The sequence below is a fragment of the Physella acuta genome, unplaced genomic scaffold, assembly GCF_028476545.2.
Source record: "Physella acuta isolate Inbredline_101_S28 unplaced genomic scaffold, ASM2847654v3 ptg000081l, whole genome shotgun sequence".
In the NCBI taxonomy this organism is placed as follows: Eukaryota; Metazoa; Mollusca; class Gastropoda; family Physidae; genus Physella; species Physella acuta.
Window position 1 is genome coordinate 666,584 of NW_026731601.1, and position 14,681 is coordinate 681,264.

The window sequence follows — 14,681 nt, forward strand, 5'->3', positions numbered from 1 at the left end:
TTTATATTATTCAATGGGAACTACAGTGACAGTTTATATCATCATTCAATGGGAACCACAGTGACAGTTTATATCATTCAATGGGAACTACAGTGACAGTTTATATCATTCAATGGGACCTACAGTGACAGTTTATATAACAGTTAAGAATACAGTTTCATGGGACCTACAGTGACAGTTAATATCATTTAATGGGACCTACAGTGACAGTTTATATCATTTAATGGGACCTACAGTGACAGTTTATATCATTCAATGGGACCTACAGTGACAGTTTATATCATTCAATGGGAACTACAGTGACAGTTTATATCATTTAATGGGACCTACAGTGACAGTTTATATCATTCAATGGGACCTACAGTGACAGTTTATATCATTCAATGGGAACTACAGTGACAGTTTATATCATTCAATGGGAACTACAGTGACAGTTTATATCATTTAATGGGACCTACAGTGACAGTTTATATCATTCAATGGGACCTACAGTGACAGTTTATATCATTCAATGGGAACTACAGTGACAGTTTATATCATTTAATGGGACCTACAGTGACAGTTTATATCATTCAATGGGACCTACAGTGACAGTTTATATCATTCAATGGGACCTACAGTGACAGTTTATATCATTCAATGGGAACTACAGTGACAGTTTATATCATTTAATGGGACCTACAGTGACAGTTTATATCATTCAATGGGAACTACAGTGACAGTTTATATCATTTAATGGGACCTACAGTGACAGTTTATATTATTCAATGGGAACTACAGTGACAGTTTATATCATCATTCAATGGGACCTATAGTGACAGTTTATATCATTCAATGGGAACTACAGTGACAGTTTATATCATTCAATGGGACCTACAGTGACAGTTTATATAACAGTTAAGAATACAGTTTCATGGGACCTACAGTGACAGTTAATATCATTTAATGGGACCTACAGTGACAGTTTATATCATTTAATGGGACCTACAGTGACAGTTTATATCATTTAATGGGACCTACAGTGACAGTTTATATAACAGTTAAGAATACAGTTTCATGAGACTAGAAGTGAGTTAACAACATGAAAAAGAAAGAACACTTGAGAAAAATGTAAATGTACAGCCTGAAAATGGCCAGCAAAGTTTATTAGCTTTTGGCTTAAGAAAGTAAACAAGCTTACCAGAGTAGGTTGTAAGTGATTGATCAATGATTGTGTACTTGCACTTCTACTTAAATCTTGACTAGAACAAACAGATGAAGATACCTGGCGACGGACTTCAGCTGCACCCTGTCTATTCATCAAATATTCAAAGATGAGAACAATTTCCTTTCACTTATATAGGAATTATCTAAACACATTTTTTAATAATAACATTCTTACTATGTCTTACACTGATACAAATGCAAAGTTTATGGTAAATCGTTAAGTATCTCGATCATTGTGTTGTATTTTGTAGGCTCTAACTCTATACATTAGGGGTCATCCATAAATGACGTCACGCTTTTTTTTTACCATTTTTACCTCCACCCCTCCCCGCCGTCACTTGTTGTCAGAAAAAGCCAGACCCCCCTCCCCTAAAATGAAGTCACACCTCAGCACAACCACCCTTAAAATTGCTGTTGAATTTTTCTTAAAACATCGATATTTTTCCAAAATCTTGTCAGAACTGTGTCAAAAGAGTATTTTGATCAATTCCTATTACAATTTATTCAAACCGTTTTCTAAAACGCGAAATAACGGCTAAAACTCGTTTTCTAACATTGCTTTTTTATAATACAAAAAAGTGACGTCACATCATATGAACCCCCCCCTCCCCCACACCATCACAAAATTACGGACCCCCTCCCCCCTATGAATGTGACGTCATTCATGGACGACCCCATACCTGTATAATATATTTATGCATACCAGCATTATATTAAATCTGGAGCCCTAAACACCAGTCTGAGACTGAGTCTGTTTAAAGAACTATGCAAAGATATGAATAAAGATCACATGATTCTGCTTTTCTATACTACGCTTGCTGTCAAAAGGAAATGTGAATTGTATTTTTGAATTGAAAGATGAAATCAAGATGTTCTTGGAAGAGTAAGGGAAACAAGACCTTTTGAAATACTTTAGTGACAAAGAGTGGTTAAAGAGAGTATCATTCCTAACAGATTCAAACATCAACATAAGCCATCATAAGCTTAACCTGAAGCTTCTGGGAAAATGCCCCGAGATTATAACGAAGAGATAATATTCGTTCATTTTCCCAGAAGCATCAGGTTATCAAGAATAATTCATATTGAAAGACTACTACTAGATCTAGATTTGGATGATATTTCGAGTCGTCCCTTTGAATCCCGGTCACAATGTCCCCAAAACTAAGGACAACACAATTTCAAACAGCTATTGTCCGAGCTATGATGTATATAAAACTATATATATTGTATGTATGCTGATAATTAAAGTCAAAGTGATTGTGAACTCACGGTGAACCCGCGACCATGTAAGATTTTTCTCTTGCTGACGATCATAATATAAATATAATTGGAACAGTGTGTAGGCCCTAATGCTTTTTTATGTTTTTAGGAAGGGGGGGGGGGGGGGGGGTTATGGTCCTTAACGAGCTACTTATAGTGTTTTAAAGAAATATTTTCAGTGTCAGCGTTGGTACTGCCGAATTCACAAAGTATGAATTATTGAAAATTAGAAACAACTAAATAGCGGCGTATGTTATGCCGCGGGCCGGCTCGTTTATTATTAATTTATTTTGTTTGTTGATGATTATTATTTCCGGGGAACAAGCTTTCCTTTCTTTATTATAATTGGCAAAACAAATTCCAGAAGTAGATTCTACTAATTGTAGATTTATACAATAATAAACTTCCTATTTTAATCAAATAGAGGTCTTATCATTAATAATAATTTAACAAAACTTAGAACTTAACTAACTTGCTTAGTTTCTGTGCAAAAGCTCTCGTCTGACCGGAGACAGACATTTTGTTTAGATGGATTATTTTTAGAATGTCAACTTAAAAAGTAGCATTTACACACAATTTAGCAAATATTGGTTTAAAATATGATATTTTCCGTATTTTGAAAATAAATTCTAAACGTAATGAGTATTAAATATTTTTTATATTATCATTGTATTATAATATTTTAGTGATGCCTATAGTACATATTATAACAATAAATAGATATTGATTCTAGAAACCTAAATTCTATCAAGACTATTATGTTCAAATATTTTAAAACACCGCAGCTGTTGAATAATGTGTATGTTTATTTGATTTTAATCCAGACTAAGTACTAAGATAGGTCCAATATTTAGAATAGATGATTATAGATTATAGATCTACTGATCTAGATCTAGATCTATATTCTTAAATATTCTAGATATAGAATCTAGAAAAATAAGAACATCACTACAAATTACGATTATTTATGACAACAATGCGTATTTATTAGACTTTAATATTTCTTTTCAAAGCTACAGACACTACAGAGTCTGTACAATCACAGTGCAAATTGCACACTGGTACTGGTATGACTGTTCTAGCTAGTAGATTCTAGCGCAAGAGTAGGCATATATTTAATAATTTATTATTATAGGCCTAGATCTACTGTCTATATATATTATTTAGAAATCTAGTATTTAGACTAGTTAGACTAATAATTAACTAATAAAAGTAACGAAGTGACTACTCGGAAAAAGATTTTTTGCCCCAGCGTCTCCACTTGGTCGACAAAAGATAGTTTTGCGCATGTACAGTGACCTTTATAGCTGAGCTAGTGTTAGGGCTAGGGTTGTACGGTTTTAAACACACGCATGCGCAGTACCATATAACACACCGCAGCGAAAGGCAAGTTGTAGTTACTCTCCATTGCACATGCGCATCTTTTTCCAGCTAGAATCTGCCTTAAAGTAATAGTAAATAGGCCCTTATTTAGGCCTTAATATTTATATCATTCCATTATTATCTTCAGCAGAGTCAGTCAGACAGTGGATCTATCATCTAGCAAGAATTTGGCTTAGGTAGTTGATAGTAGTAGTAGCCCGATGGCCTATTTATTTATTTAATATTTATTTATAGAAAGGCTGGGCTGCTAGATCTCTACTGATTAAAGAACTATGTCTTGTAGGTCTAAATAATTTTTTCAGGGCCTAATATTAAAATTTATCTAAAAAGGGCCTAGGCTAGATCGGAGATCTAATCTAAAAAAAATCAAATTGAATAGGCCCTAACTAATTTCTAATCTGGAATTATTTTGGCCAATAGGGCACTATAGGCTAAAATAGATTCTTACACCACTTACCAGATCAACTAACTTAATGAAGAAGACTTGAAGTAGACTTAAGCCTAAGGCAAGCTTATAACTAGTTTTAACTTAAACTAGATCTACTTAAGAGGTCCTGTAACTTTATATTTATATAAATTGAGCTTAAAACTTCTTGTGTGTTGTGCTATCAAGGTGCAGATTATCACTGTTATGAACTAAAATGTGTTGTTTATTCGTGGTGCGTGTTGTGGTCTAATATTTTTTGTGTTGTGTTTTTACTAGGTTATTATGGCATGTGCCTCTACCAAGTCTGGACTTGAAGCTAATCAAGTCAAATTGTTTATCACGTCATTCAGTGATGAGTTTTTTGCAGAGAGAGAATTCATAAAGAATGAGGTTTTTTTTTCCTATTTTTCAAAAAATTCTTTAAGTGATCTCCAGGAAATTAATAATTAATGAATCTTTCTATTCTTAATTTAACTGCACAAACTAATTGTTCAAACCTGCAGGTTGTGCCAGCCCTTAGATCTTGGTGTGAAAGAAAAAAGTTAACCCTTGTTGAAAATTTTATTAAATGGGTAAGTAATTACAATAGAGAACTCTCTTTTGTGACAAAAAAATATGTATGTAAATAAGCATAACATTTTTTGCTACATTTTGATTATTATTTTGTGTTTCTGAAGTTGTTATTTTTAATGACTAATATAAAAGTTGAAGTTGAATTTTGGACTTCATTGTTGTGAATTTTTTAGCCTACTTGATGCTGTCCCCTTGATTGTGGTGAAATGCTAGCCTACATGGTGCTGTCCCCTTGATTGTAGTGAAATGCTAGCATAGTTGGTGCTGTCCCCTTGATTGTAGTGAAACGCTAGCACAGTTGGTGCTGTCCCCTTGATTGTGGTGAAATGCTAGCATAGTTGGTGCTGTCCCTTTGATTGTAGTGAAATGCTAGCCTACATGGTGTTGTCCCCTTGATTGTGGTGAAATGCTAGCATATTTGGGGCTGTCCCTGATATTTAGCCATCAAACTGTAAATTAATATAATATTTGAACCACTTGTAGGGGGGACGCCACCCAGATGAAAGAAATGTCGCTGAACTAGAAAGACTCCAGACCAGCATAGAAAACTGCTATTTTTCAAGCATCATGCCAATTTTCATCAATATCACTTGGTAAACCCTTTCAATCATTTGATATGTTTAACTTTTGAAGATTTGAAATGATGTATATTGAAAGCTAGAAAGAAGATTGATAAAACAATTAGATTAACAAAAGCCACTCCTTCCTGGCAGCACCTCACTGGGTTGGGTGCCCATGTGGGGGGAGTACCCAGAAGAAATTGTTGAAGATTATCAAGAAGCTTATGGCCTGCTCTATGAGGACTTGGAGCTTTTAGCATCTGCTTTTAGAGAAGATAATTTGAATTGTGAGTACCAACAATCCATGTCTTCAATTACACTTTGGTATTTTACTTGAAGTTCTTAAAGTAATGAGTCATCCAATATTAGCTACTATAGTTTTATGAAGCATTCTTGTGCTCATCTATGTGTCTGCTTTTGTTCCAGCCCTATATCTCATACGAGATGACAGCTTTTCCACCAACATTCCAGATGAAGAGAAGGCAAATTTTGTAAAATTGAGCTCTGCTTCTCAAAAAATTTGTGGGGATTGTGATAAAATCTCTCATAAATTTCCTGTAAGTTTGTGGGGATTGTGATAAAGGCTTATAAATTTCATGTTAATTTTAAGATATGAGTATGTTTTTTCACATTCTCTAGCCACACCATTCAATAATTTCACATTCTCTAGCCACACCATTCAATAAATTCTCTAGCCACACCATTCAATAAATTCTCTAGCCACACCATTCAATAAATTCTCTAGCCACACCATTCAATAAATTCTCTAGCCACACCATTCAATAAATTCTCTAGCCACACCATTCAATAATTTCACATTCTCTAGCCACACCATTCAATAAATTCTCTAGCCACACCATTCAATAAATTCTCTAGCCACACCATTCAATAAATTCTCTAGCCACACCATTCAATAATTTCACATTCTCTAGCCACACCATTCAATAAATTCTCTAGCCACACCATTCAATAAATTCTCTAGCCACACCATTCAATAAATTCTCTAGCCACACCATTCAATAATTTCATATTCTCTAGCCACACCATTCAATAAATTCTCTAGCCACACCATTCAATAAATTCTCTAGCCACACCATTAAATAATTTCACATTCTCTAGCCACACCATTCAATAATTTCACATTCTCTAGCCACACCATTCAATAATTTCACATTCTCTAGCCACACCATTCAATAATTTCACATTCTCTAGCCACACCATTAAATAATTTCACATTCTCTAGCCACACCATTAAATAATTTCACATTCTCTAGCCACACCATTAAATAATTTCACATTCTCTAGCCACACCATTAAATAATTTCACATTCTCTAGCCACACCATTAAATAATTTCACATTCTCTAGCCACACCATTCAATAAATTCTCTAGCCACACCATTCAATAAATTCTCTAGCCACACCATTCAATAATTTCACATTCTCTAGCCACACCATTCAATAAATTCTCTAGCCACACCATTCAATAATTTCACATTCTCTAGCCACACCATTCAATAAATTCTCTAGCCACACCATTCAATAAATTCTCTAGCCACACCATTCAATAAATTCTCTAGCCACACCATTCAATAATTTCATATTCTCTAGCCACACCATTCAATAAATTCTCTAGCCACACCATTCAATAAATTCTCTAGCCACACCATTCAATAATTTCATATTCTCTAGCCACACCATTCAATAATTTCATATTCTCTAGCCACATCGGGTCATACTGTACAGTGCAGACTACAAAGGTATGGACACTAAGAAGAATCCTGTGCTTGGTTTTTCTGAAGATCTAAAACTAAAGGTTACGCTCACATTTCTAATCATTTAGTTGAAATCAATTAGTTCAAGTAATGTGAACAGAAAGATTACAAATATTTTATTAAGAATACAAAATTAATGAAGTAAAATGCTATGTTGATGTAATGTGAATACAAAATTAATGAAGTAAAATGCTATGTTGATGTAATGTGAATACAAAGTTAATGAATTGTTGTTCCCTCAGGTACTGGACTTCCTACAGCAGAGAATTGCCTATGACTACTGTGGGGAGGACAGACTTTTAGCCAGTCATCCAGATGAGTTTGCCAAGTCAGCTCACCTGGAATTTTTCAAGTCTAAGGGAAGATGTGTGTTTGGTCGTGATAACATTGTCTTACAGGTGAGCTGGTCTAACTCTTGTGGCATCTGTTGAAGGTGTGTGTTTGGTCGTGATAACATTGTCTTACAGGTGAGCTGGTCTAACTCTTGTGGCATCTGTTGAAGGTGTGTGTTTGGTCGTGATAACATTGTCTTACAGGTGAGCTGGTCTAACTCTTGTGGCATCTGTTGAAGGTGTGTGTTTGGTAGTGATAACATTGTCTTACAGGTGAGCTGGTCTAACCCTTGTGGCATCTGTTGAAGGTGTGTGTTTGGTAGTGATAACATTGTCTTACAGGTGAGCTGGTCTAACCCTTGTGGCATCTGTTGAAGGTGTGTGTTTGGTCGTGATAACATTGTCTTACAGGTGAGCTGGTCTAACTCTTGTGGCATCTGTTGAAGGTGTGTGTTTGGTAGTGATAACATTGTCTTACAGGTGAGCTGGTCTAACTCTTGTGGCATCTGTTGAAGGTGTGTGTTTGGTAGTGATAACATTGTCTTACAGGTGAGCTGGTCTAACCCTTGTGGCATCTGTTGGCATTTCTTGTGGTAGCCATTGGCACTATTATGTTTCTTCACTAAGAACTTTTAACATTTTTTACAGTCCCTTCAGACCTTGTATTATATTGTGTGATTGGTTTGTTCAATCTAATAATGAGCTGTCTTTATTTCTCAGATAGAGAATTATATTGTGAAAGAAGAAAGAGATATTCCCCTGATTTTACTAGGGGCATCAGGCTCAGGTAAAACTTCAGTCATGTGTCTTGCGGCTAAAACTATTTTAAACAGGATAGAACGAGCAGACTTTCCAGGGTAATTAGATCTTACTTTACTCGTTATTTATATAGCTTTGATTTGTTCTCAACATTGTATTCTTAAGATTTTATTTATATATGATTGTATACCAGACAAGTTGTATGCCCATATCATGTACTAATAAATAAAAGAGTCTTTTAATGTACAAACCCATGTGAGTAGTTTAACAGATGACCCTTGTTATCCATTGGACAGAAAAACACATGAAAAAATTCCCTCCCCACTGTCTTCAGTGCTTTTACACCTTAGACTTTATAAAAACGCAAAGTCTTACCTCAAATTGATTTGACGTCAAGGACCAGTGACAAATGGACCCTGTCATATAGATTCCAGACAAAAGGGCTCTTGTTAAAAAAGCTCCCAACAAATAGGCTCCAACCATTACAACTCCCAACAAAGTGTTCCTGTCAATAAGACTCGACTAGAGGACTCCAGTTATTCTCTGCCTTCTTTCAAATTTTGAGTAAATTTCCGACGACCGGAAGTAGTACTTTATGCTTTTTCCGATTTCTCAAAAACACGAATAAAGTACTAATATTCCGCACTATTATTGTTGTTCACTTGGTGCAAAATTCTTTTTTATACAAGATTCTATTCTATTTTAAAAAGTTTAAATAATAAAAAAAATTGATTTAAAATCATGTCTATATCCTGAGTTGCCATCCCTCTTAGTGTTGTTTAAGTATATTTGAAAAAGTTTAGGGGAATTTTGATGGCTTTCAATAAAATGTATGTTTATGGTTAAAATACGCAATGTTTCGTACTTTGTAGAATTCAGAAAAGTAGCCCTATAAAAAAAAAACGTTTTGACAAAAGTTTTAATATGTAGGCCTACTGAATTATAGGCAGTGTAAATTTGATTGCGTTAAGTACTTTATCTGCCAATCTCGGCACAAGTATTTAAAAGCTTTAGAAGTTAAATTGTTAAAAATAGAATAAAAAATTAGCATATTCCCTTAATAAATCAAAGTTAAAAAACAACAAGGAAAGTATATAATGTGAGTCTTTTTTCTTTCCTTTTTTTAATATTTATTTTGGCTTAGCAAAGTAGCAACCATGATTATGTTCCTGTTTAATGCTTCCACTTTATATATGAAAGTTCCTACAACTGGCCGCCTAGGGAAGGCATAAAAAATTATCTGAAAAAGTTGGTGTAGTTGTCATTATATATATATCTATAATTCTCTACATGGACACCACCACGACGCAAGCCAACTATCTAACCCTCCTCCCGCCTCCTCCCTCGCTCTTCAGGCATGCGCAACAGACCATATTGCTATCACCCCCACCAGTCTGTTGAGCTGTGGTTCACGCAGAATGTTTACAATTGTAGAGCCAGGTCAAATTTTTGGCGGCTATTCGGGGCAGATAATTTAGTTTATAAAGGATTTGAAACTAAGGGGAGGTAACAAGTTCTGCTTGATCTTTTCATTGTCGTCTGTAAACTGTCGTCACGGCTGTATGCCACGCCGCGGATCAGCTAGTAACTAACATTATAATAAAATAATTGCTGTCTTAGATCAAAGTTATCATTTTAATATTTAGATTGAAAATTTTCCATTTGTACCTTAATTGTTGACTGGACACCTGTCGCAGGTGTGACATTCCTGACCTCAAAATACACAACTATAAATAAATATATATAAATATAAATAAATACATATAAATAAAGAAATATAAAGAAATAAATATAAAGAAATACAAAAAAAAAAAATAAATACATATAAATATAAATAAATACATATAAATATAAATACATATAAATATAAATACATATAAATATAAATACATATAAATATAAATACATATAAATATAAATAAATACATATAAATATAAATACATATAAATATAAATACATATAAATATAATTACATATAAATATAAATACATATAAATATAAATACATATAAATATAAATACATATAAATATAAATACATATAAATATAAATACATATAAATATATATACATATAAATATAAATACATATAAATATAAATACATATAAATATAAATACATATAAATATAAATACATATAAATATAAATAAATACATATAAATAAATATAAATACAAATAAATACACATAAATATAAATAAATACACATAAATATAAATAAATACACATAAATATAAATAAATACACATAAATATAAATAAATACACATAAATATAAATAAATACACATAAATATAAATAAATACACATAAATATAAATAAATACACATAAATATAAATAAATACACATAAATATAAATAAATACACATAAATATAAATAAATACACATAAATATAAATAATACACATAAATATAAATAAATACACATAAATATAAATAAATACACATAAATATAAATAAATACACATAAATATAAATAAATACACATAAATATAAATAAAGACACATAAATATAAATAAATACACATAAATACACAACTATAAATAAATATATATAAATATAAATAAATACATATAAATAAATAAATATAAAGAAATAAATATAAAGAAATACAAAAAATATAAATAAATACATATAAATATAAATAAATACATATAAATATAAATACATATAAATATAAATACATATAAATATAAATACATATAAATATAAATACATATAAATATAAATACATATAAATATAAATACATATAAATATAAATACATATAAATATAAATACATATAAATATAAATACATATAAATATAAATACATATAAATATAAATACATATAAATATAAATACATATAAATATAAATACATATAAATATAAATACATATAAATATAAATACATATAAATATAAATACATATAAATATAAATACATATAAATATAAATACATATAAATATAAATACATATAAATATAAATACATATAAATATAAATACATATAAATATAAATACATATAAATATAAATACCTATAAATATAAATACCTATAAATATAAATACATATAAATATAAATAAATACATATAAATAAATTTAAATACAAATAAATACATATATATATAAATAAATACACATAAATATAAATAAATACACATAAATATAAATAAATACACATAAATACACATAAATGTAAATAAATACACATAAATGTAAATAAATACACATAAATGTAAATAAATACACATAAATGTAAATAAATACACATAAATGTAAATAAATACACATAAATATAAATAAATACACATAAATGTAAATAAATACACATAAATGTAAATAAATACACATAAATGTAAATAAATACACATAAATGTAAATAAATACACATAAATGTAAATAAATACACATGAATGTAAATAAATACACATGAATGTAAATAAATACACATGAATGTAAATAAATACACATGAATGTAAATAAATACACATGAATGTAAATAAATACACATGAATGTAAATAAATACACATGAATGTAAATAAATACACATGAATGTAAATAAATACACATGAATGTAAATAAATACACATGAATGTAAATAAATACACATGAATGTAAATAAATACACATGAATGTAAATAAATACACATGAATGTAAATAAATACACATGAATGTAAATAAATACACATGAATGTAAATAAATACACATGAATGTAAATAAATACACATGAATGTAAATAAATACACATGAATGTAAATAAATACACATGAATGTAAATAAATACACATGAATGTAAATAAATACACATGAATGTAAATAAATACACATGAATGTAAATAAATACACATGAATATAAATACATATAAATATAAATAGATCTATAAAAGTGAGTCCATGAATATTCAAATCCTGCTGAATTGTAGTTGTACTCTAATGCCACTCATTGTTCCACTTGAACAGGGACAAAAGCTGGCGACTCTTTTACCATTTTGTAGGGGCTGTGCCTGGATCCACATCTTTAGAGCAGATGCTGAAAAGACTTCTACGGGAAACTGGAATGACCAAAAAGGTAAGAATAGAAATGATGTTTCTATCAATCTGTTGAAAGTCAAATCAAGTTAGATTGAGAAAAGTGTTGTTTCTCTAAGAACTCAAACTGTGCCAAAGATTTGGACTCGGCTGCCCAGATGTGCTGCAGTATGCTGTCCAACCTGAACACTGACCCTCTGATCATTCTACTGGACGCAGCTGATCAGGTGCTACATCATTAGCCCTTCTCTATCATTCTTTTCATTAGCCCTACTCTATCATTCTTTTCATTAGCCCTTCTCTATCATTCTTTTCATTAGCCCTTCTCTATCATTCTTTTCATTAGCCCTTCTTTATCATTCTTTTCATTAGCCCTTCTCTATCATTCTTTTCATTAGCCCTTCTCTATCATTCTTTTCATTAGCCCTTCTCTATCATTAGTAGCTGCAGTTTGGTTTGATACGTATATTTGCTACTAACTGAAGTAAAAAATGGAACACTTGGTCATCAGTTCACCAAAGAGCATGGGGCTAGGATCATCAGCTGGGTGCCCAGGAAACTGGCGCCTCAAGTACGGCTGGTCATTGCCATGGTCACAGACACAGAAGTCCACAAAGCTCTGCTAGGCAGGGAGACCAAGCCGACAGAGATTTACGTTACACCTCTAGACAATACCTCTAAACAGGTGAGACAATCTAGACAGCAAGACAATACCTCTAAACAGGTGAGACAATCTAGACAGCAAGACAATACCTCTAAACAGGTGAGACAATCTAGACAGCAAGACAAGACCTCTAAACAGGTAAGACAATCTAGACGACAATACCTCTAAACAGGTGAGACAATCTAGACGACAATACCTCTAAACAGGTGAGACAATCTAGACAGCAAGACAAGACCTCTAAACAGGTGAGACAATCTAGACAGCAAGACAAGACCTCTAAACAGGTGAGACAATCTAGACAGCAAGACAAGACCTCTAAACAGGTGAGACAATCTAGACAGCAAGACAATACCTCTAAACAGGTGAGACAATCTAGACAGCAAGACAACACCTCTAAACAGGTGAGACAATCTAGACAGCAAGACAAGACCTCTAAACAGGTGAGACAATCTAGACGACAAGACAATACCTCTAAACAGGTGAGACAATCTAGACAGCAAGACAACACCTCTAAACAGGTGAGACAATCTAGACAGCAAGACAAGACCTCTAAACAGGTGAGACAATCTAGACAGCAAGACAACACCTCTAAACAGGTGAGACAATCTAGACAGCAAGACAATACCTCTAAACAGGTGAGACAATCTAGACAGCAAGACAATACCTCTAAACAGGTAAGACAATCTAGACGACAATACCTCTAAACAGGTGAGACAATCTAGACAGCAAGACAATACCTCTAAACAGGTGAGACAATCTAGACAGCAAGACAATACCTCTAAACAGGTGAGACAATCTAGACGACAAGACAATACCTCTAAACAGGTGAGACAATCTAGACAGCAAGACAATACCTCTAAACAGGTGAGACAATCTAGACAGCAAGACAATACCTCTAAACAGGTGAGACAATCTAGACAGCAAGACAATACCTCTAAACAGGTGAGACAATCTAGACGACAAGACAATACCTCTAAACAGGTGAGACAATCTAGACGACAAGACCTCTAAACAGGTGAGACAATCTAGACAGCAAGACAAGACCTTCATAACGACTACTCTAAAACTGTGTTGCTGCCATTGCTAACATTCAGGGCATCATAGAGGAGATTCTAGAGCAAGACAAGCTGAGCTCTGACCAGGTCAAGTCTCTGCTGGGGAAGCCATCTTCTGAAAACCCATTGTGGCTGACCTTAGCTTGTCAGGAGCTCAAATTGGCCAACGGAGAGGAGAAAATCTCTGAGAAGATTGACAGCTTGCCTGACAGTTTACTCATGTGAGTTGAGTAGATGAAGTCATAGTTCCTGCTCCAGTAGATTTAAGGCGGGTTTCAAGTCATGTGACTTTTGTTTCCTGCTCTAGTAGATTTAAGGCGGGTTTCAAGTCATGTGACTTTTGTTTCCTTCTCCAGTAGATTTAAGGCGGGTTTCAAGTCATGTGACTTTTGTTTCCTTCTCCAGTAGATTTAAGGCGGGTTTCAAGTCATGTGACTTTTGTTTCATTCTCCAGTAGATTTAAGGCGGGTTTCAAGTCATGTGACTTTTGTTTCCTTCTCCAGTAGATTTAAGGCGGGTTTCAAGTCATGTGACTTTTGTTTCCTGCTCTAGTAGATTTAAGGCGGGTTTCAAGTCATGTGACTTTTGTTTCATTCTCCAGTAGATTTAAGGCAGGTTTCAAGTCATGTGACTTTTGTTTCCTTCTCCAGTAGATTTAAGGCGGGTTTCAA

General features: G+C 32.6%; 2 protein-coding genes across 10 annotated transcripts in view; one reads left to right on the forward strand and one right to left on the reverse strand.

Annotated features, from left to right (window-relative positions):
• The window catches only part of LOC131957339 (dedicator of cytokinesis protein 7), a 114,678-nt gene extending 111,688 nt beyond the window's left edge, over positions 1–2,990 (reverse strand). For all 4 annotated transcript variants that reach the window (XM_059322082.1, XM_059322091.1, XM_059322097.1 and 1 more), the window contains exons 1-2: positions 2,939–2,990; positions 1,181–1,292 (exon numbers count right to left, since the gene is read on the reverse strand). In XM_059322082.1, the coding sequence (XP_059178065.1) occupies positions 1,181–1,292; positions 2,939–2,985 (159 nt within the window). In that variant the 5' untranslated portion in view covers positions 2,986–2,990. The remainder of the gene's footprint in view (positions 1–1,180; positions 1,293–2,938) is intronic.
• Positions 2,991–3,080: 90 nt separating this feature from the next.
• The window catches only part of LOC131957425 (TPR repeat-containing protein DDB_G0287407), a 46,116-nt gene continuing 34,515 nt past the window's right edge, over positions 3,081–14,681 (forward strand). For 2 of the 6 annotated variants that reach the window (XM_059322228.1, XM_059322273.1), the window contains exons 1-13: positions 3,298–3,569; positions 4,553–4,666; positions 4,780–4,848; positions 5,333–5,442; positions 5,563–5,696; positions 5,836–5,966; positions 7,132–7,224; positions 7,426–7,581; positions 8,236–8,372; positions 12,223–12,331; positions 12,411–12,518; positions 12,803–12,976; positions 14,050–14,231. In XM_059322228.1, coding sequence (XP_059178211.1) covers positions 4,559–4,666; positions 4,780–4,848; positions 5,333–5,442; positions 5,563–5,696; positions 5,836–5,966; positions 7,132–7,224; positions 7,426–7,581; positions 8,236–8,372; positions 12,223–12,331; positions 12,411–12,518; positions 12,803–12,976; positions 14,050–14,231 — 1,511 coding nt within the window. In that variant the 5' untranslated portion in view covers positions 3,298–3,569; positions 4,553–4,558. The other 4 variants (XM_059322254.1, XM_059322245.1, XM_059322237.1 and 1 more) reach the window with 4 other exon arrangements.